A 23,370-nucleotide genomic window follows, 5' to 3' on the forward strand; every position below is an offset into this window, starting at 1 on the left:
GTCGAGATTGGGCGGTGAGAATCCACCGTTTGGGGAAGTTTCCACTGTTCGTGGTTAGGGTTTCCCTTATAGTTATCTCGTATTTAGGATAAATAGAAGTTCCTAAGTTTAAGGATCCTTCGTAGATATCCTGCCGAAGTGATAGATCTTCTGGGAGATGTTTCCTCCTGAAGGACTCTTGAAGCTCAAACTTGCTTAAACACTTAAGATCTGTAATCGACTGAGATCTTTTAAGGAGATTTCGGGATTGAGTTGGTATGAGCTAGACGCGCTTCTGCCTCCCCAGTTTAGGGCGTGAGGCATCGAGCTAACCCACGCAGTCCCCCTCATTCCTTTTAGAGACCCCAGGACTGGTCTGTTCGTGCCAAGGATGAAACAGGGTTGTTACCTTAGACTGACCTCCTAGTTAGGGGCGTAGGTAGCGAAGTGTAACCATTCTGTTTATCTTAAGCCGGGTGGCCCTTTGGACCTTAGGCCCGTTCTTGACTTCTTGACATCATTCAACGTCTAGACAAATTATGCATCATCAAATGTTGTCCTTCTTTTAGTAACTACTAAAAAAAAAATCAAATTTTGATTATCATCCAATTAATCAAATCAATGAAAATCAAAACTTCTAAAAACACTTTTTAATACCAAAATCAATCAAAATCGAATCTTTTAAAACTCTTTTCAGTTATCAACTTTAAAAGCAATTTGAAAACTTTTAAGTCGCATTCAAATTGAAGCCTAAAACACTTTTAGACATAACTATATATCGAAACAATCATAGATTAGTCCAAAACTTAGTAAAAGTTAGCTATTTGCAAGAGGCTCTGACGCCACTGTTGGATTATGACACATACTAGTGTTCTAAGTGGAATCTCAGACATCTCATGTCTAACACTAGCAGTCTCAGGATCATCATGCATAAGCTAATAATTAACTAAGAGTTTAGGATTACCTTAATCGCTAGTTTTCCTTCGAACCTTTCCAATCGAATGCGAATACCAAAAGCTCCACGTATTGTTCCTCTACTCAAGACACCCGAATGATCTATTGATCTCCAACCTTGTAGCTAGCTAGAACTCCAATGGTGGTTTGATATGAAGAACACCTTCTTCTTTATTGACTAGTTAGGTAGCATGGGAATTAGCTCACTTTTTCTTCTCTACTTGATGTGGTAGAGTAAGAAAGCTTATTGAGAAATTTCACTCCTTATTCTAGTCCCTAGGAGACATTATATAGAGTTCTAAGTTAGAGTCCAACTCTAATTAGATTCCTAAAAAGTCCCTTTGAATAAGATAAAAGAAATAGTGAAAAATAGAAACTAGTTGATATTTTTCCAATTCCTTCTATTGTGGTCGTCCCATGTAAGCCATATTTTCCAGATCTGGCCGGCCCCTTATGGATGACCTAATTTGCATGGTCGGTCCACCTTTTGGGCCCAAAACACCCTTTTGGTGCCCTGACCCAAAATCCCTTCTTTTGGACATTTTGTGTTATCTTTACCTAAACTTCTTTTAGGCCTATGAGATATATTTACGGGGGCTCTCCCATGATTATATGTCTCATTCCCACTAGTCATATCATCCGATCAAATAGACATTCTTATGTGTAACCCGATGTAGGATCCGGTCGAAGTTAGCCGCGAATTACTTCGTAATTCGACGATCGTAGTTGGTTTCTTGCTAAACACTACGACTCCTAAATCGTCCGGACTTGATGATCTTCTTCATAAATTGTCCTATCCGACAAATTGCTCGCATTGCATCTTTGGTCGAAGAACATCTCCTTCAAGGACATCTCCTTTACAAAGGAATATCCTTCAGCTACTGTTAATCCAATTGTAGCAGATCCAACAACCAAAGCCCCTCCAGAGAAAAAACAAAAGAACATCTATTTCTTGGATTATGTGTGATTTTATTAAGATGTCTCAACCCGATGACCCTGAAAAAACAAAAGAATGTGTTAGATGTAAATTATGTTGGACTGTGAAGGATCCTAGATCATCAAATGGAACTAATAGCTTTATAAGGCACAATTAGAAATGCGCCTTAGATCATAAATTTGATTTGAACTAAACCAATTTATCTCAAATATAATTTTGGACTACTTCCTTTAGATTCAACCAGTCTCGTGCAAGAGATGGGCCGGTCCGTCATCTTACTATGAGGGAGTTACCTCTCTAGATGATTGAAGACAAAATGCTTGAGTATACGATCAATGAATGCTTTAATCCATCTTTTAAGTCATTTTCTCGGGGGTACAATAAGAAACAGCCTTTTGTTCTTCTATGAAGAAGAAAAAGAGATTTTGAAAACGATGATGCAAAGTAGTCCCAGTAGAATCTCATGGACTTCTGATTTATGGAAATCGAATTAGAGATTATATTATATGTCGGTTACTACCCATTTTAAATCTTGTAGTGCAACATCGTTTAGCAGTAGAGTCATTTTCTAACACGCTCATACGTTTAAAAAGTAATATTGAGTACATTCGTGTGAGTGATGTTAGAGTTGATCAGTTTATAGCTCTATGTGTTTCAAACGACATGAGGCGTAAAAAACTCCAATTAGAGGTCAAACATAGATGGAACTCGACATATCTGATGTTGAGTGGTATTTTTCCATACAAGAATGTTGTCAATGTTTTTTTAGCTGATTGCGTAGTCCTTTTCCTTTAGACGAGATGACTGGATAAATGGCGAACTCTTGTGCAAATTTTTGAAGGCTTTTTATGATACTACTAACTTATTTTCTAGTGTTAAGTATGTTACAAAAATCATGTTCTTGAGCATTCACTTTATATTTGTTTTATGTTCAAAGAAAATCGATCAAATCTATTGTTGTCAACTATTGTAAGCGAAATAGAGGGCGAGTTTGTTAAGTATTGGGGGAAAACTGCGGTGTTGTTTGGTATTGCGTGTGTACTCGGTCTAGAGGTGAATGTGAGAGTAATGATACTCATGCTCTAGATGATAGCTTTCATACTTCAACCCATCAATTGGGTTGTACCACTTCTCAGTTCAATCATATTATGAGTAAGCTTGACCAATTGTTTATCGAGTTTACTCAAGCAATGCAGTCCAATTTGAGTTAATCATTTACGATCCAGCTTCAGTATCTGCCTAGTACTTCTAATTCTTCTGAATTGAATACCTCGTCTGGTAGTAAGGGTGTATTTTGGAGTAGTATTGGTCGGGGTTGGCGAGATCCTATTGCTGGTGCCTCCCAAGAGTTACCGAGGTATAATCTGAACCTAAACCTTGTGTTACTGATAATGATAATTTTGATGCTCTTTATGGTGGAAAGACAATGAGAAAAGGTATCATGTACTATAATCTATTGCTCGAGATATTTTTTCTGTTCCCATTTTAACTGATGTTTCGGAATCTGTGTTTCAATGGGAAAATGAATTATTGGTGATTACCTTAGTTGTTTGACTCTGGAAATGGCGGAAGTTTGTGTTTTGATGAAGGATTGATGGCGTGCAAATCCTTGAGAGCTATAATGTTAATCTTCTTCTACGATTTGGGTTGTTTTTATTTTGCACTTGTTCTCTTATACTTGTTTTCGATTCATGAAAACCCTAATTGCTCTATTGTAATTTCACTCATCTCAGTTGTGTAAGGATCTGATTTCTAAAGGAAAGGAGTCGAATTTGAAGATAGGCTATTCACATTACATGTAAATCTTGTTCTAGCTTAAAAATTATAATCATTATTTTTTTTTGAAGAAAGCCATTAATATCAAATCAAGTTACAATATTCAGACCAATTACAAACTTAACAAAGTTAAATAAAAGATGAAATGTAACTAATTATCACCGAAGGAGCTAAAACAGAAAACTTTAATGAACGGTGGGTAAAACAGAAGCTGCCAACAAATGGGCGTCCTTGTTATTAATTCTGGGGGAATTTGGATTTAGTTTGTTCTCGGTATTGATCTGATGCTTTTGGTTTTTTGTGTTGTCTCGTGTAATTTTATTTTCTGCTTTTATAATATTATAAAACTTGAGAATGATATACATGTTCAAAGGTGATATAATTATAAAACTTCTCTTAAATTTTGTTGTAGTGATTTAGATTACTAGATCCTTTTCTATGCACATTTTTGCATGTGAAAAAGGAAATTAACCTCTAGTCGTTTAGGTCCATTAAAATCGAAGTTAAAGTTAGATGCAAAGATAAATAATGATATGGAGCATGGATAAACAATGATATGGAGCCAAGCTAGATTGTGAAAGAAACAATTAGCGTAAATATGGGAAAAAAGAAATACACTTCATGGTGAAAACATCGACCGATAAAAAGAACCTAAATATTAGTTTTGAAAATATAAAGGGTCCACGGGTTTTAGGCCCAAAATAAGTTCAAAAAGGGATTAAGGTCCAATCTTCCCAGAAAATAGGATTTTAGTCCTTTTCCTTTTTGGAAGAAACATTGTTGATACATAATGTATTATGTATGACACGTATAATAAAAAAATGAAATAAAGTATCAAACTTTAATAATAAATAACACGTTATTTATGAAACAAAACAAGAATCAATAAATAGAAAAACACTATAACTTTGACATCTAGACATACTTTAACTGTACTAAATGTGTTTTGTTGTAGAAATATACGTAATTGATACTAAATAACGTGTATATTGTGGAACAGATAGTAAGTTCGAAATCAATCGAAAAAAACTGAGAAAAAAAGAAAGAGAATTTTGGGGATTGGTTTTCAAAAGTGGATTTTTTCTTATATAAAAAGTTATAAAGGGTATTGTGATTAAATAGAAATGATAAAGATCTGTTTTTCTATAGAGATTGGTCAATTTGGACTAAATATCCATTATAATTATTATTTTGACTTAAAATCCTATGTTAATGTTAGGGTGGACTAAATGTGTTTATGTGTAGATTTTTGGACTAGAAACCCCAAAATTATGTTTCAACAAAAAAAAAACTCCGAAATTAGAATATAAAAGGCCAAAGAAGTAAATAAAGGTTCCGAAAGAATGAACCCAAAAGAACAACAATGATGCTGTGCCCAGCATCAGGGTCGGGTGAGTTAAGCTCGCCAACGGGGCATAGCATCATGACGTGGCTCGTTGTTTTCATTAGATTTTATATTAATCCCTCGTATTATGTTTATTATATAGAACGACTGCTACTTAAACCATGAGTTGGCTCAATTTTCTCTCATAACAAAATGTCGATCAGATTTCACTAGGGGTGGGATTTTCCTCCGAATGCCCGCCACCCGTCATGGGCGCCCGGGGTCCAAAATGGCCCATGGGGGCCCATGCCTGACGTGGGCACATCCCGCCCCGCCCGACGAAAAAGAGTGGGCGGGCTCGGGTGGAAAAGCTCACCCGCCATCCCGCCCATACCCGAGCCCGTCAAGTTCATCAATGGGCGCCCGCAACTTATATTTGTAAACATTAGCCATTAAATAGCCCATTATCTAGTCTTGAAAAGCTAAATTTCCGAGCCCATTAGAAATGGATCCGAGTAGGAAACACTTCTATTAAGTAGAAGCTTGGTTTGATGGCAATGGGAGTTATTTAGTTATAATGTCAACCTAATGGAAGTTCTACTCATTCTCTTCAATGTGACACTATATATTTACAAAAACTTAAAAATAACTTAAACTTCCCATAATCCCACATTGTTCATTTACAAGTGAGAATGGTGTTGCAAACTCTTATAAAGTGTTGAAAGGTTGTAAGTACTAAGTCACTTGTTCACTATTAAGTTACAATAGATATCATTTAATAATTAGTATTAAAATTAAAATTTTCGTTAATGTGTAATGGCACTACCCGACACCCGATTAGCCCGAAACCGGCTTGCCCGAGTCTGTTAATGGGCATGGGCGGGCTTTGATCATTGCGAAAGTGAAAATTACCCTCCCGATTAACCCCGCTGCCCTAATGAGCAAAGACCCAATCTACCCGACCCGCCCGAGCCCGAGCCTAAGCTACCCATGGGTGTCCATGGGCGCCCGATTCCCACCCCGACTCATTTCACCTTCCACGCGAAAACTAGGGTTTCATCTTTCTGAGCAAAAAGAGGGTCGTTCTCAACGTGACTTTGCCCGGAAATTGTTGCCTAGGGCGTCGTCTTCTCTCCTAGATAGGTAAGGTTTGATTTTCTTCTTGTTTCTATCTATTCCTCCCACTACCTCTTCATTACTGTCTAACTCTCTCTCTCTACAGATTTGAAGGTTTCACTCGAGTTTTTTCTATCTGTCTACAAACCGAGGCGAGTCTTCATCGTGTTTCTATCTCTCTAAACTTTATTTGATTGTCTTTGTTCTGTAAGTCTGTGAAATACTTCCGAGTTTGCCCTAAATTCTAATTTTGCCCTAAATTCTAATTTTGCCCTAAATCATGCCCAAAGTGTGCCCTGAATGTCTTATTTGATAAAATTGATCGAATTTGCCCTAATTATTGTGAAATAGGTTTGATATATGTTGTAAATCATGCCTAAATAGTTGTGATTTTGCCCTAAATCATGCCTAAATTGTGCCCTAAATGGCTTATGTGATAAAATTGATCGAATTTATCCTAATTGCTATGAAATATGTTTGATTTATGTTCTAAATCATGCCTAAATAGTTCTAATTTTGCTCTAAATCATGACTAAATTATGCCCTAAATGTCTTATTTGATTCAGGCCGGGCATATCATCATTGTTGAAAAAAAAAGTGGGGACTTAAGTTGTGTTTGGCTGTGGGTTTTCTTAACCAGTTTATCGAAATCTCGAAAAGTCATTTCTCCCCGTCTCCGCCGAACTCCACTAGATTGTTTACATAACAGTGAGGGGCTTAAGCAAAATTAGGGCTTTGGAAACAGAGCAAAAAGTCCTGTCGCACAAACTACATCACCAACCATGGCGATGGCGAGGTCGGCAAGGAACTCTGCCAGTCGTCTACTCTATGCCTTATGCACAGATAACTCATTTTCAATCTGCTCTTCTCTCTCTTCTTCATCTTCACCATTTGAGATTCTTGTATTAGAAAATGGCCAACGGAGGAGATTCTCAGCCAGTAATTTGGCTAGGGCAAAAGATGAAAAGGAAGCTTGGTGGAAAGAAACCATGGAAAAGCTTCGTAATATTGGAATCTCTGCTCATATTGATTCAGGGAAGACGACTTTAACTGAGAGAGTTTTGTTTTACACCGGAAGAATTCATGAGATTCATGAAGTTAGAGGTAGGGATGGAGTTGGAGCTAAAATGGATTCTATGGATTTAGAGAGAGAAAAAGGGATTACCATTCAATCTGCTGCTACATACTGTACTTGGAAAGACTATCAGGTAAAAGCTTTTAGCTTTTTGCAAAAATGTGATTTTTCTATTGTTGTTTACGATTTCAATTGTGATCCTGAATATTTGAATTTTGTGGTTGATTTGGTTCCAAATTTGAATGTTAGATTGGAGTTCTAGTTCCTTGAGTTGTCATTTCCAACTATATAAGCTTCTTTTGTTTCATGGTGTTTTATGTTAAAAACCTGATGTTGATGTAGTTCTCATATATAAGTATAGCAAGATAAGATTTTCGATCTGGATTTTGGTTTATGGTATCTCATATATTAATGATTGTTCCAATTCCAGGTTAACATAATTGATACTCCAGGTCACGTTGACTTCACGATTGAAGTCGAGAGAGCCTTGCGTGTTCTTGATGGTGCAATTCTCGTTCTTTGTAGTGTCGGTGGAGTGCAAAGTCAGTCAATTACTGTTGACAGGCAAATGAGAAGATATGAGGTTCCAAGACTTGCATTTATTAACAAACTTGATCGAATGGGTGCTGATCCATGGAAAGTTCTCAACCAGGTAAACTTTCTTTGCCTCCTGTAGAACTTGAAAGTTGAAACTTTTTAGCTGATATATTTGATGTGTCATATATACTCTGCTTCATTGTATATAGAGTAAAATGACTTCCTTAGCAAATTAGGAACATCGAGCAAATGCACAAGTTTAGGAGACTTCAGAGAACCTAAGCAGTAACATCTTCGAAGAGGAAAAACAAAATAAGTGAACTGAAATTGTAACTTTCATGAATAGGCGAGGGCAGAGTACACCTTAGTACCTGATCTCTTACCTCCCCATAGCTAAGACAAGAACCTGAACCACCATTATCAATACTTGTGGTCGATGACTATTACAAGTATAAAACTCTAACTCACATACAAAGATCTGCCAATTCGAGAAGATTTTAAAATGTTATGTAGATCCTCAAGAGTCCCCACAACATCTATAAAATGTAAAGGTTAGATGACCAGGAGAAGGAATACGACATATGCAATATTGTGCAAAAAACGAAGAAAAAACGAACCAATTCGTTGCTGCACTCGATGTTTTTCGTGGGCTGGCACTAAGATAATTTTCATCTTATTGAACAAGAGCAAGAGTATTTGAATTGTTAATCATGGACCCGAACCAGGATTGGCTAAGGGTTGAGTCAAGGCCGAGCAGAGCCAAGTTACTCAGCCAAGTCCCTATATGAAAAAAACACAATAACCATTTACTATTTGATAACACATCCAGTTCTTATGTTACTTTCATGCATATGCTTCAAATTGGAGATCTTTAACATAAGTTACATAAGTACTAATAATTAAGAGAATGGCAAGAAAAAGAAATACTTTGGTTATTGGTGTCCGAGATGCAACGGAAGTGGGGAAGACAATATTCACCTTTTGCTACACTGCGAGAAGGCATTAACGATATGGAATTTCTTCGTCGCGTTCTTTAATTGAAGATAAACCATGCTTGGTGGCTTAGCTGATCCAATGGGAAAATCAAAACCTTCCTAATTAAGGAAAGGACTTTTGGTGTATTAGCCCTCATGTGGTAGTCTTGGAATTATGGGAAGACCGAAAGAAGATAATCTTCGGAGAAAAGCATGAGGAACGAAAGGACATCATGCTTAACATCTAGGCTAACCTATTCCATTGGAGTGGACAATGCATTTGGGCTACAAACTTTTCTTTCTAACTTCTTAGATTTCACCTACAGGCTACAGCTGGGAGGCCTTGATGAGGTCTTTCTGTTTCTTTACAGACTTAGTCTATCATGTAGTGTCTGCTTTTTTAGGATACTGCATTCTGTAACCGTTTCCTTTTCCTTCTACTTTAACCAATTTTTTTTAAATAAAAATAAACAAAGTTAAATCTCTCAAAATTGTAACTGAAATTCATAAATGTAACTTTTAAGCTCTCTATTATATACTTTCTAAAAATCTTTTGGTGTTCTTTAATACTACGTATCTCTAAACACTACTACTAGAAGTTTCCAAAACTATATATGAGTATTTACTTATTTGTTACTTGTTAGTTGACTCTTCATATCTCTAAAAGACTGAAGCAGCAAGTAAATATATTAAACCGCAAGTAGAGTCCACTCTAGTCGAGTTATGGTGAGTATAGCTCACTCGGGACTTGACCGAGTCTAAGTGTGACTGAACGGAACGTAAGACTCGGGAACTTGGGATATATGTTCAGTCCCGTTACTCGTGTTCGTAATAGTCTCCGCGAATTTATATTTTCAACTTTAACTCGTACTAGTCTCTTTTAAGCAAGATGGACAATCTTCTTTAGTAATTTTCCCACGTCAGATACTGATGATTTGGGAATTTTTGTAGGATACTCATACTTACTAATTTACTTATAACTTTAGTGGGTGTAATGTGAGATTTTGTTTTCACGTCTTATGAGATGTTTACAGTTTGCACAAATAGTGTTGCACCAATACAATACCACTCCAGGAAAATACCTTTTTATGCATAATCTCTCAATTTTTTTTGAAAGATTAGAATGAATGTATTGAAGAAAAAGAATTTACAATTACGAAGACAGGGTGGAGAACTTAGGTTACTTGTTACATCACCAAGTATCCCAGTTAACCACCATGTCAAAGAAACAAACATCCTTAAAATCTTTTGAAGTCCTAGACCAAGCAAATATAGTCCCTTTAATATCTTCTATATCAACACTGCTAATTAAGTTGGCTTCCTTGAAAATTTTATTATTTCTATATTTCCATAGGTTCCACATGATGTATTTTAAGTTATAACATATCTTAGAATTCGATAGATGCGTACAGCCCGAGGCGATTCAGTCTGTTGTTGGCTGGAGGTAGAGGCATCACAAAAACAAAACGGACAAGCATTGATTAAGTTTATGCTATGTAAGAAGAAACAACACTTTTTTCCATGTTTGTTCAACACCTAATTCTAAATGTTATTATAGCAAGTTAAAAAGAGTCGACTATCTAGTGTTTATATACATGTGGAATAATTTTTTCTTCTAAGACTACGAGAATGAACTTAAGCCTTTCACTTGTCGAGGCGTAGGCCTCACGGCTGCGCTTTGCTTTTTTCACAGCAAACCGCCTTGAGCTGGAAAAAACTTTTTATAAACATTAGTTGTAACCCTTATTTGGCATTTCACTCCCCACCTTGGATAGCGGCCTTCGCTTTAGTACGAATGTCAACCTTGGGACCATGTTACATAGGTCTCTACAAGTTCAGTTTCTATAAGCTAAATATGCTTTCAGCGAATTGCATGAAAAACTGGAAACATTATAAGTTGATGAATATACTTCCTTCCCTTCTACAACCTGGATTGTTTTTTTTTGTCATTGTTGTCAGTGGCTAAATAAGATGCTTTTGAGTTTATTAATTATCTATTTCTCTTTTGAGTATTTGATTATATTGGACAATTTGGAGGTTGTAAAGCTTGCACACTTTGGACACTGATCAAGTTGAGATTTTGTTTTAGGCAAGAGCTAAGCTCAGACATCACAGTGCCGCAGTGCAAGTTCCAATTGGACTGGAAGATGACTTCCAGGGTCTTGTGGATCTTGTGCATTCTAAAGCTCATTTATTTCATGGTCCCAATGGGTTAGTTCTTTTGTTATCCTGCTCTGCTTAAGACAAATGATATTATATTTTGTACAATGATTTTTATTTATCATTTTTGTTGTTTTTGTAGAGAGAAAATTGAAATAACTGATGTGCCCGCTAACATGGAGGCTTTGGTTGCTGAAAAACGTCGTGAACTAATAGAAACAGTATCTGAAGTTGATGATATACTCGCTGAAGCTTTTCTGAACGATGAGCCTATATCTCCTAATGATCTTGAGGTGTGTTAGTTTTCATATGGTTTGGACAATTTCTTTCTCTTGGTTAGTTTGTTTGCTCTCTCTTCACCTGACTGCTATTAGACAGTATTCAGAAGGTTTCTTTGTTGCATTAACAATGGACGTAGTTGTTAACTAATTGAATCTTCAATTGACTATGTATTTTGTGTTTCATGTTTTGATCTTTTTACGAAATTGTACGAACTCCAAATTTTCAAAAGATAGGAGTCCGGGAAGCTTTCTATTTGTTGGTATTTTATAGCTAATAGGAAAGAAAACCTTGAATGGATCTCTTGGTTTCTTCTCTAATGGTTACTCAAATGGGTCAGTTAGAACAATAGCCTAAGGGCCCTAAAATACTTTTATTTGATTAAGCCATAAACATCACTTATTGAAAATTTGAACTGTATTGAAGTCCTCATCATATGATAAGTTTCTGTTTTATTAGCTAGAATACAATGATTGTGGCATATAGATTGTTCTTATTTGGTGCCACTATTCCTATCTGATTTATGAGCATGTCACATGATCTTTAGAGAAGCTGCACTAATTTATTCCTGAAGAACACTGAATAGAAAACTGCCAACAGGGATCACAAGAAATTGTCTTGTCTTAGTTATTAGTTTTTTTTACTGTGTTCCCTCTTTGGATTTCTTGTGTTATTTTTTTTTGTTATTTATTTATTTATTTATTCAATCGCAGTTTCAAAATCTCACAAACATTATTTATGTGAAGTTACCCATTGATGTTTCTGTGATGATTTGACATGGCTTGAAAAGGAAAAGGAGAAATAAAATTAAAACAAAGTGTACGTGTAATGTAATTTTACATAGGGTGTAGGACTTCTATTACGTTCTTCCGTGAACATATAATCTGCTTGAGTTCTGCTCGACTGTTATTTTACTTGACTTATTGGCTTCTTCTTGATTAGATGGCGATCCGGAGGGCTACAATATCAAGGAAGTTTGTACCTGTATTCATGGGTAGTGCTTTCAAGAACAAGGTACATGAAATTGGTTATGTTCCTCACTATTTTCTTGCATAAATGTATATTTTTTTTATTATTGTATCTTCCATTAGCATGTCCTCCAGATCTATGAAGAAATAGTCATCTTGCCAACTCGCCTAAGGGCCAAAACCCTAGTCCCGTGGAATTCCGAGTAGATCCCCGAGGTCCAACTAGGACCGAGTCGACTAGTCGGGCCAGTCGGGCCAGTCGGGGTTATTTAGCTTACCTTTTTTTTTCTTTTGCTCAAATCAACAAAGTTGGTTTAGGATTTGCTCATTCGGCTTCTTCACCCTTCCTCTCCCCTCCAAATACTTGTATTTATACCTATATGTAATTACATATATAAAGTAGACTATATATTTATAGTCTACGACTAGTAGCGGCTAAACCTAGTCTCGAGTCCGCCGACTAGTCCCCCTTGCCGACTTTTCCAACATAGCTCCAGATTCCAATTTACTTTTTATGTGTGAATTTTATGGTACTATTTGTTTTTATGATCTTCTAGGCTGATATTTTGAACATAGATTTTAGAATCAAATGTAGGCTATTAGCTCAAATGAGTAGATTTCTTCGATTCTTATCATGTCCTTGTTTGATCTTAGTTTTCTATGTGGCAATCAGATCCAGAAAATATTTAAAATCTTGTTTTTCTTTCAGAATATTAATTTACTCGAACAACCTTTTAGTCTAACCCTTATTTTCATTTTCCGCTGTTGATTTCAACTCATTACTAAGTTCTTTCTTTTGGAATATTGCTTCATTCTGTATAAATTTTTGGATATAGGGAGTACAAACGCTGTTAGATGGGGTTCTTAGCTACTTACCGTGTCCAATTGAAGTTAGTAACTATGCTCTTGACCAAACAAAGAATGAAGAAAAGGTACAGAGCAAATTTGATTAATTGAAATGGAGATATTACCCGAGACTGAAGCACCAGCTTGTGTGAAGTGACTAACATCTTCCTGGCATTGTTGTTGTTAGGTTTTGTTATCAGGTACTCCAGATGGACCTCTTGTTGCACTGGCTTTCAAATTGGAAGAAGGTCGATTTGGTCAACTGACCTATTTAAGGTATGAAAACTTAAGTGAATCCAATTAGGTTGCATATAATGTCTAATTTTCTTGATCCTCCACTTCTCTGCTACATATGAGGTTGCAATCCTCGTTACTTGGACATAAAATGATCCTTAAAGGATTTTATTGCAGAATATACGAAGGTACCATCCGGAAGGGTGATTTCATTATCAATGTAAACACAGGCAAGAAGATTAAGGTAAGTTTATTATAGACAAATGCGTCTTACTTTTCATAACTTGGAAGCAGTAGTTGCTCTTAAACCAAATACCGTAGTAAAAAATTCCAAGTAGTAATGTTCAACTGCTAATTACTACTTGTATAATGTATATACAGTGCACATACTAGCTATATCCCGTGCCGAAGACGCGGTGAAAAGTCGGGTTTAGATGTGTAATACGAATGATAACTGCATGTTGAGAGAAAGTCATTTAAGATAAATTGTTCTGTTCAAAAAAAATTTGAAAGAAAAGATTTGGAAGTTACTTTTTGGTTCTAGAGAGAAGGGAAAAAGAATTTTGTTTTTTTTTTTTTTTTTTTTTTTTTTGGTAATTCCATTACAATTGGTATTGATACATCATAGATGTGATAAGCTCAATTACTACCCATACAAACTCAAACAAACCGGGCCTATAGCCCATCTAAACCATGGCCTGAAGCCCATCTAAACTATGGCCTAAAGCCCATCTACATTATTATTAATACCCTAATAATCCCATTTCAAATAACCAAAGATTCCACCTTCTCTGGGATTTGAACCTGGGACCTCCAGGGGTTTCTGGAGTTTATGTCAACACCTTGGACCACTTGGGCTACCAACTGTTGACAAAAGAATTTTGTTTTAATAGCAATTAATATACTCAATATTTATTCTCAGACGATCTTTTATGAATTTTATTGTGGAGTTACGTTGTTTAAATGATTTTATATAATGTATTATAATAAGTTACTTTTCAACAAAATTATAGTTGGTATCCGAGAGATAAAATTATGATAAATGATCTCTTCTTTTTAATATTTGTTGAATATAAGCTGTAAGATAAATCGTTGTATAGATATTATGTAAAATTTCGTAAGCTATTTCAAAGCATGTTCAAACTAAGGAGTAAGGAGTCCCTTGCCCGCCTAAGTCTTCTAAGTAACCAAGGAGTTATTCTGCAATGACATCCAGCATTCCAGGCCTATTTACTTCATCACTATTTGCCGAGTGCTCTGACTTGGGATCTTTTGTATCCTTTTTGGTGGGATACTTGTTAAATTAGCCTTTACTATACAGTTACCACTGTCACAAGTCCTTCAGCACTAACAAGATGCTAGTGATGTATGTATTTGTTTAGCAAAGTAAAGAAAAGTGTAGATATCAATGAGGTTGTTAAAAGAAGAAAGTGAATGCCCTCGTACCTATAGAATTTGATATCAATATGCTATGTTCTCAGTAAAGGTCAAACATGTAGAGGAATATGCAATCATGATTTGTGTGCTAACTATTTGTCACCAGTGTGTTACCTGAACGATTTCAATATTCACCCAGAACAATAGTCATATTTTGCTGTCATGGGTTTAGTTTTATACTGTTACGGCAGTTTATATGGCATTGCAAGTTGAAATTATACGTTTATACGGCATTGCAAGTTGAAGTTATACGTTTATACTTAACTTTTCTGTTCACTCACACATTTTTAATCACCATTTTATATGCAGATTCCTCGCCTGGTTCGCATGCATTCTAATGAAATGGAGGTTAGTTTGCATCTTACAATCATGTCCCATTCAAAATTCCTTAGAGAGTATTACATTATTAAGTTTTGGATAGTTGGATACAAGAGAGAAGTCCTAATCAAGTAAAACTTGGACAAGAGAATGTGCTTCTTAATAGATAACTTGTGCACAATCTTCTCAAATTCATGTCGAAAACACTTTTAGTCTGACTCCCTGTTGAGGCCCCAATTTATGAATCTTCGTTATTCTTTTATGATAGGACATTCAAGAGGCACATGCTGGACAAATAGTAGCTGTTTTTGGTGTGGATTGTGCATCAGGTGTGTCCTGTTTTATTATCATTTAGGATTCTATAAGGTTCTGCTTTCTTCCTCATTTATACGTTATCTTGCTTTTTTTTTTGTTAGGGGATACATTTACTGATGGATCTGTGCGATACACAATGTCTTCAATGAACGTCCCTGAACCAGTGATGTCTTTAGCAGTTTCACCTGTCTCCAAAGATTATGGAGGACAAGTAAATATTGCTACTTCCGTTTTCCAGTTTCATACTCATAAATATTTAAACATATAACTCTTGCTTGTAAGTTCTACTAATAGTGCTATTTATATTAATCGCCTCTTTCTTGGTGCAGTTTTCAAAAGCTTTAAACCGTTTTCAGAGAGAAGATCCAACTTTCCGAGTTGGTTTGGATGTTGAGAGTGGTCAGGTTTGATTTCTTACCCAGTTTTCTAAATAAATCTCTTATACATGCCATTGCATAACATAAGCAATGCTTCACAAACAGACAATTATTTCTGGAATGGGAGAACTTCACTTGGATATTTATGTGGAGCGAATTCGTAGGGAGTACAAGGTACATGAATTGCTTCGACATTCTAAATTTTGTACTTTCTTATGGACATACAGCTTCAGTGGTTTACGTGCACTCCATTTAATTTTTCACTTGATCGATATGAAGGTTGATGCTACGGTCGGAAAACCTCGTGTTAACTTCAGGGAGACAGTTACTCAGCGTGCTGAGTTTGATTATCTGCATAAAAAGCAATCTGGTGGACAGGGTCAATACGGAAGGGTAACTGGGTAAGTGCCGGATGAAATGCCATTAGTCATAGTTTTCATAGTAAATTGCTTTCCAATATCATCTTTTCGACGAGCTAGCCTATAAAATGTTCAAGTCTTGGTACTCGTCCATATGACTTATTTATAGACCATGGGAAATTCTAGGGGGTGGGAATCGGTCCCTCCATGGGTATACAGTGTCTTGGACAGGCCAGGCTGGCCTATAAAATAAATATCCTTTTCTGCAAGCCTGACCCTGTTTAGTCTGCTGAATTGGCCGGGAACTGTGCTGATTGAGCCTCAGGTGCCTGTGGCCCACACCGAAACTGGCCATTTGGTTAAAAACTTGCGTCTTCCAACACCTTTGTCATTTCGGTTTCGTGGGCTCTTACTCTCTTTTCTTTCGTTGATCAATTTTATTCTTTTCAAATTTGAGCAGGTATGTCGAACCTCTTCCACCAGGGTCACCCACAAAGTTTGAGTTTGAGAACATGATTATAGGGCAAGCTGTACCGTCAAACTTCATCCCAGCAATTGAGAAGGGTTTTAGGGAAGCTGCAAACTCGTGAGTGTCTAATTTTCTAATTGGAGTCTTGGTATGTGGATTTATATGCTTTTTTTCTGATACCTAATACCATTGTATTTTGTTACTACCCAGAGGATCGTTGATAGGGCATCCAGTTGAAAATATTCGTATCGTTTTGACTGACGGTGCTTCTCATGCTGTGGATTCAAGTGAACTTGCATTTAAGCTGGCAGCTATCTATGCATTTAGACAGGTACATATAATCCTTCTCTAATCATGTTTCTTTTGGAGATGGGTTTGATTTTGTAGACACTACTTTTCCCTCCAATACTAGCATGTATTTTAATATTTATTTACTTTTTTTCCGAATTCTTAATTTGCTGCTTAATTCTTGAAACAGTGCTATACAGCAGCAAAGCCGGTGATCCTGGAACCTGTGATGTTGGTAGAGTTGAAAGCACCAACAGAGTTCCAGGGTACTGTTACTGGTGATATTAACAAGTAAGTGCTTTAAAATCTTTTGTTCTTTAGGTATAATTTCACTATGGTTTTCTGACAAAGATTTGGAACTCATGATCATCTTGTAGGAGGAAAGGTGTGATCATCGGAAATGACCAGGATGGAGATGATGCTGTAGTTACCGCAAATGTGAGTACAAAGTTCTCCCCTTTTTTAAGTTATCCTCTGGTAATAAGATTCCAATGTTAGGCAAGTCCTTGAAGTGTGATTAACTGTCTCTACCTTTAGGTCATACACTAGGAAGATAAATGTTCTCTATGTAAAGAGTTTTATTGATTTTATTTATTCACATCAGTGTCCTACAATTCAAATAGCAGACAGTTCTCATGATATCGAATTGAAAAAGATTATGAATATATTATTAGCATCAGTGTCCTAGAAGAGGGTGTATGCTTGTAAATATGTTGCTCGCTTGCCTTGTTTGTGTTTTTATATTCAGTAGGTGAATGACATGTTCCGTTTTTCTTTTGGTTCAGGTCCCTTTGAACAACATGTTTGGATACTCTACCTCTCTTCGCTCAATGACACAGGTGAGAAAGTATTCCTCTAATAAAATTTGATTTTTCTGGCATGCTTGCCCCAATTTCTGATATTCTTTAAAGGTTGCATTTGTATATTGTACGTCCATATCTTTGATTTGAAGTCTTTTCTTTTTAAACGGCGTTAGTAAACTCAGTCTTCTGTCATTCAAATAATTATTTTCCATAGTACATATCGAATAGCCATTTTTCTAGTATATTTATGGGGGAGCCTCATGTATATATGTAATGGTGGAGCCTCATTCTAAGAGGGGTTTTGTTATTCTGCAGGGCAAAGGGGAGTTCACCATGGAGTACAAGGAACATTCACCAGTGTCCCAGGACGTGCAGATGCAACTGGTCAACACTCATAAAGCCAACAAAGCCGAAGAGTAGGATTCGGATTTCACCTGAGGAAAGCGTATACTTCTTTGTTTCCATATTCTCTTTAGGCAGAAACGCCTTCAGAGTAACAACGTAACTTATTCAATTTGTTTATGGAGTGGGTGGTAGACCTAGTTTTTTAGTATCAATTTTGTGACATTTATTAGGTGAAGTAGAATCAAATTTTGTTCAAATAATAATCCCACAGGAAACAAGAAATTAATATATTGTTGTCAATAAATTTAAACAGTCGTAATTTGGGACATAATGATGATGCAGTTTGTGTTCTACTTGCGCAATCCTGTCTATTCCTAATGTGATCGTACTTCATGCATTTTTTACTAATAGGAAATCATATGTGCCTTGAAAAAAAAACTAAATTGTGTTTGAAGTCGACAAGTTTACGGTCAAAAGGTACCATCTTTTTTTTTTATTTGGAAAAAAAAGGTACCATCTTGTTGACAGTATCAAATAAGACAAGATGGTACCTTTTGATGGTACTTTTGTAATTTTTCTTTTTGTAAGGAGTAATTTTAAAGCAGTTAGAATTTGAGCGTTGCATTCGAGAAGCTCTTCCATGTTAAATCCATTATGAAGGTAACATCATACTATGTTATGTATTGTGAAATTACATAACATGGTATGATGGTTTATGACGTATTATGAATAAATGGTTCTGAATTTTTTTGCTCTTAGTGTATTATTAGTTTATTACTTTCATTTTACTCCATCTTTCTCATATTAAGAGTCTTACTTTTTTTTAGAGATGTCTCATATTAAGAGTTCTACTCTCTTTTCTATCATATAAAATCTATTTATTTCCCAAAAGTGTTCTTACATTGAGTCAAGTATAATTTGTTGGAGTGAGGTGGAAAAATGAGATTCTTAAATTTAAGAATTTTTTCTACACTAAATAAGGATACAAATGAAAAAAATATACACAAAATAATTGGAATTCCAAAGTGGAACTCTTAATATGAGACGGAGGAAGTTTTCTTTTTCAAGCATCCCACTATTTCTTGTTAATTTTAATATTGCATTGCTTTTGTTTATACTAATTTGTTTAGACTAATTTACTTTATGTCTCCTATAACAACTTCAAAGTATCCTAACAAAATTCATTCTGCTAGAAATGGATATAGTGCATTGGAAATTAACAAGATAAGGGATCTAGTATCACATAATACTCTATGAATGTTTTTTTTTTGTTGAGGGAATATCTATGAATGTAATAGACCATAAGTGAGTCTATAAACTCAAACTTAAGGATGATGAGTCTATTGAGAGATATACGACTATAATGGTGGAAAACGGTTTCCATAAAAAAGATGAAGCTGATTACCATGAACTACTCAGTCCGGTATTAAAAAACACAACCGTAAGAGTTGTTCTAACCTTAGCTATGTCAAAGAAATGAGATATTAAACAATTAGATGTTTCAAATGCATTTCTTCATGACATACTACAAGAAGATGTCTTCACGACTCAACGTTTGGTCATGGGGGATGGTTACTAGGCTTGATGAACTCTCACCCGTTAAGATCAAGAAGAAAGAGTGCTTTTAGAAATAGAAAATTATACAGAATGAAATTAAGAAAAACTCAAATACAAATACACCAAAACAATATGATTGAGCTGTTGTACAATGGAATAATCTTTGAACATCATAAGCTACAAAGGAAAAAAAATAACATAGAGTGTAAGGAAACAAGCAGAACCAGACAGAGAAAAAGGAAAGCACAAAGTTTATCTACACTTCTTATTCTCCAAATCAAACCCAAACCCAAACCCAAACCCAATCTGAATTCTGACCCATAAACATAAATGTGTGTTCTTAAGCATAGTCTTCAGAGGCTGGAAGCTCAGTGTAAGATCCAATGAAGATATCACCATAAACCAAACCGGCAAGTCCACCACCGATAAGTGGGCCAACCCAGTAGATCCAGTGTCCGGCAAAGTTACCGCTGGCAACAGCAGGTCCAAATGAACGGGCTGGGTTCATTGATCCACCACTGAATGGACCTGCAGCAAGGATGTTTGCACCAACAATGAATCCAATTGCGATTGGTGCAATTGTTCCAAGAGACCCTTTCTTGGGGTCTGCAGCTGTGGCGTAGACGGTGTAAACTAGAGCAAAAGTGATGACAATCTCCATCACGACTCCACCAAAATCACTCACTCCGGCACCAACTCCGTGAGTAGGAATAGCCTGCAAACAAACCATGCATATAAGAACATTTGAAATCCTAAGTCCCATCGCAAAATGGGCAAAAATTATAAAACACCCTTTTTACTTGTGAAAAAAATGTAACTAGTTTTACCAGGCCACCGGTGACGAACTTAAGGAGGAAGCTGGCAGCGGTTGCACCGAGCAATTGGGCAACCCAGTAGTAGAGGCCAGTTAGGATGGTGATGTGGCCTCCTATGGCCAATCCGAAGGTGACAGCTGGATTTACATGACCGCCTGAGATATTGGCGGCTATGGACACAGTCACAAACAATGCGAAGGCATGTGCCACGGCAATGGCGACTAAACCAGCAGGATCTAATGCTCCACCAGATGTGAGCTTACCTGCAAAAAAGTACTTGCAATTAATAATCTATTGAACTATATGTAGTTGTTTTGATGAATCAAATAACTAAATTAGTAGTAGTCCTTTAAGTAGTGCTAGACATTTCTCTTCTAATATGTCCCTATGACTTAGTTATAAATATTTGATTTCTTCGAGTATCATGTAGTAATTCCCTTAAATTTAAAATAGTGAAGTTAAATGATTTGACAAGTCCTGAGTCTCTGAATCAAATTTGAACTATAAAATTAAACATATAAGACTACGTTAAAAAGTTCATTTTTGGGGGAAGGAAAGAATGATCATCATATATAGTGTATAAAAGTTGTCGGCCAAACTTACCGAATGCGATAGCAGATCCCACACCGGCGAATACAAAAAGAAAAGTTGAAATAAATTCAGCTAAATAAGCTTTAAGTGATCCAACACTTAGAGAATCACCAAAGCTACCAAAGGCTATTTTCACCATTTTTGTAATTCTTAAGAAGAATAAGAAAGAGAAAAATGATAATGAGTAGAAGAAGAAGAAGAAGAAGAAGAAGAAGAAGAAGAAGAAGAATTTGTTGTTGTGAAGATTTGAGTTAGAAGAAGTTGGGTTATATTATATAGTGCAATTTTGAGCTCACAACTAATGATGAAAATTCAAAATAGGGTAAGAGAGTGTGGGCCATGCCAGCACCGACTTTGGGACCTACTACATATAGAAGAAAATTTTGATATAAACATGTATGAAGTAGTGGCCGTTTGATTGGTTGCCGCCCCACCGTCCATCTTTGATTTAATAGAAACTTTATGAAAATTTTATGAGCACTAAGACAAAATTTTTATTTGACATCCATTACTAACCCTTATTCATATTAAAAAGAAAAGCACTAATACATGTAAGCAGAGCATGTTTTATATTCTTAATGATGTATTAATACCAACTTCATCATTTGAGTTATTTTTAGATATTCAACTCTTTGATTGCGTTTCAACAAAAAAAAAAAAAAAAAACTCTTTGATTGCATTAATTTATATCTTTGACAGTGAAAAACTTTGCAATGTTTTCCTATCAATTGTTAAAGATCTTTTTGATTGAGATACTACGAGTGACTACTAATTTGGATTCTGTAATTTTTGTTCACTATGGTGTTTTTTTAACAATAAAATTTGAATTTGCCAACAACTCTGGATTGGAGTGGTATCAAGTTGGTTTCCACACTTGAGGTCCTGCGTTCGATACACGATTTCATACCCTTAATGTATCCTAGGAATTACATAAAAAAAAAGACAAAAAAAATTGAATTCCAAAACTACTTAATGAGACTTAGAAATTACCTAATATCCCCAATTACACTCTTAGTAAATTCTATGTCGAATTATATTTCATAATAAACTTTAGGCAAATGCCTACTTTCATCAAAACAATAAAATAAAAGAAGTGGTTCCACACTTCCACTTTACATTGATAACTAAATTTTTGCATTCTTCACTAGCTTGATTTATTATGTCGAGAGAGTGATTCTTATTTTAATCGAACTTATGGGGTGGTTGGATAATTATTCTCCATCATGAACTACTAATTTAATTAGAAGAGATAAGGTTTAATCTAATCATCTTTTTCAGTTTATGCTTAAGAAATACAAATTATTTAAATTAACAATTGAAAGCATAGTTGTAATGATAAGATTTATTCACTACAAAATTGATTTGGAAATTTTTTATATCGTTTTTTTTAGTAGTTTTGGTACAAAATGATGTAGAATTATTTTTAATCTTGGGTGGTTTTGCTGCATTATTATTTAGTTTACTTGACTCTTGACAGGGGGTTTTAATTAAATAATTATTGGAAATTTTTCTTAAGATTGAGATTAATATTTAGAATTTTGACATTATTTCAGATCAATTATAGAAAGATTTGATCTTGTTCCACTAGGTGAAGAATCTACACAACTCACCATATCAAAGTTAGGGTTTTTTGTATCACCATAACGTGGTTTCCTTCCTATTAATCCTCTAATTTAGTTTTTCTCTTCTAATTATAAGGTTGGACAATTTTGTTCTTTCTCTGTTGCGATATATGTTTTTTAAAAGGTTATTTTCCATCTTATAAACATTTTTTTTATGCATAAATCAATTCAATAATTATTTTAGGTCAGTGATTTGGGAAAACAAGAATAGTTTTCGGAGAAAAAGGTGGAAATTCAAAATAACATAAACCAAGCACACCTTTATAGTCGCCGGCCGGAGTTGTTCGGCAACGTTCGACGACTTCTTTTCTCTTCTCTCTCTCTTGTTTCTCTCTCTCTCTCTCTTGTTTTTCTCTCTCTCTCTGTTCGCTCTCTCTAACTCCAACGAAGGGGAAGAACCCCTTCACCGATTTCTGGTATCCAGACAAAATCGATTTGGTTTCGTTTGGAATCAGATGAGACCAGATCTCATATGGTCTAGTTTCCAGACAGAACCAAAGTAACCGCTTCGCGCGGATATATAAGGAGATGGAATAGAGAGAGAAGAAAGAGAGAGGAAGAAGTGTTGTCGAAGATGATGAAAGTGTCACTGGAATTCATGGTGGAGGTCGTTGAAGCTGAAAATATTAAGTGTCCGGATGAAAAAAAAAAAAAAAATTTCCACCCAAAACATTGTATCCCGAAAAATTTCTCTATTTCTCCAAATCACCCACCTTATTTTATTGCTAGTTTCAACAAAAAATAACTATTTTATTGTTAAATTAGGTTATTTCACTTGCATAGTTTTTGTGACATTACTGCAAAGGGTGTTTCTCAGAGGTGGTGGAATCCATGGTTATTGAATTTGGGTTATTAAAAGTATAAATGTTGTAGTAATAAATTTGTCGGGCTTTAAACCTCTTTCATGTTGTTGGG

At 35.6% G+C, this 23,370-nt stretch overlaps 2 protein-coding genes across 6 annotated transcripts; one reads left to right on the forward strand and one right to left on the reverse strand.

The window, feature by feature from the left end:
* Positions 1-5,709: 5,709 nt before the first annotated feature.
* LOC147536921 (elongation factor G-1, mitochondrial-like) lies at positions 5,710-18,223 on the forward strand. Of its 5 annotated transcripts, none has more exons than XM_086644562.1 (22): positions 5,710-6,113; positions 6,193-6,238; positions 6,653-7,294; positions 7,592-7,813; positions 10,762-10,883; positions 10,975-11,125; positions 12,054-12,125; positions 12,916-13,011; positions 13,113-13,201; positions 13,337-13,403; positions 14,906-14,944; positions 15,183-15,243; positions 15,331-15,440; positions 15,559-15,633; positions 15,712-15,780; positions 15,886-16,007; positions 16,426-16,551; positions 16,645-16,765; positions 16,913-17,013; positions 17,100-17,160; positions 17,508-17,561; positions 17,841-18,223. In XM_086644562.1, the coding sequence occupies exons 3-22, from the start codon at positions 6,869-6,871 to the stop codon at positions 17,943-17,945; spliced, it is 2,289 nt and encodes a 762-aa protein (XP_086500688.1). In that variant the 5' UTR covers positions 5,710-6,113; positions 6,193-6,238; positions 6,653-6,868; the 3' UTR covers positions 17,946-18,223. The 5 variants fall into 5 exon arrangements, with proteins under 5 accessions (XP_086500688.1, XP_086500691.1, XP_086500689.1 ...); XM_086644565.1 differs by having other exon boundaries at positions 5,979-6,113; positions 6,193-6,293; XM_086644564.1 differs by having other exon boundaries at positions 6,019-6,113; positions 6,201-6,238.
* Positions 18,224-19,545: 1,322 nt separating this feature from the next.
* On the reverse strand, positions 19,546-22,565 carry LOC147536922 (putative aquaporin TIP2-1). Its single transcript, XM_086643954.1, has 3 exons — positions 20,846-22,565; positions 20,255-20,505; positions 19,546-20,142 (listed from the first exon to the last, which is right to left on the reverse strand). Exons 1-3 carry the CDS (start codon positions 20,970-20,972, stop codon positions 19,768-19,770), a joined length of 753 nt encoding a protein of 250 aa, XP_086500080.1. The 5' UTR covers positions 20,973-22,565; the 3' UTR covers positions 19,546-19,767.
* Between the last annotated feature and the right edge of the window lie 805 nt (positions 22,566-23,370).

The sequence above is a fragment of the Eschscholzia californica genome, unplaced genomic scaffold (assembly GCF_041429995.1).
Source record: "Eschscholzia californica isolate CP2 unplaced genomic scaffold, dmEscCali1.0.p SCAF_5, whole genome shotgun sequence".
NCBI lineage: Eukaryota > Viridiplantae > Streptophyta > Magnoliopsida > Ranunculales > Papaveraceae > Eschscholzia > Eschscholzia californica.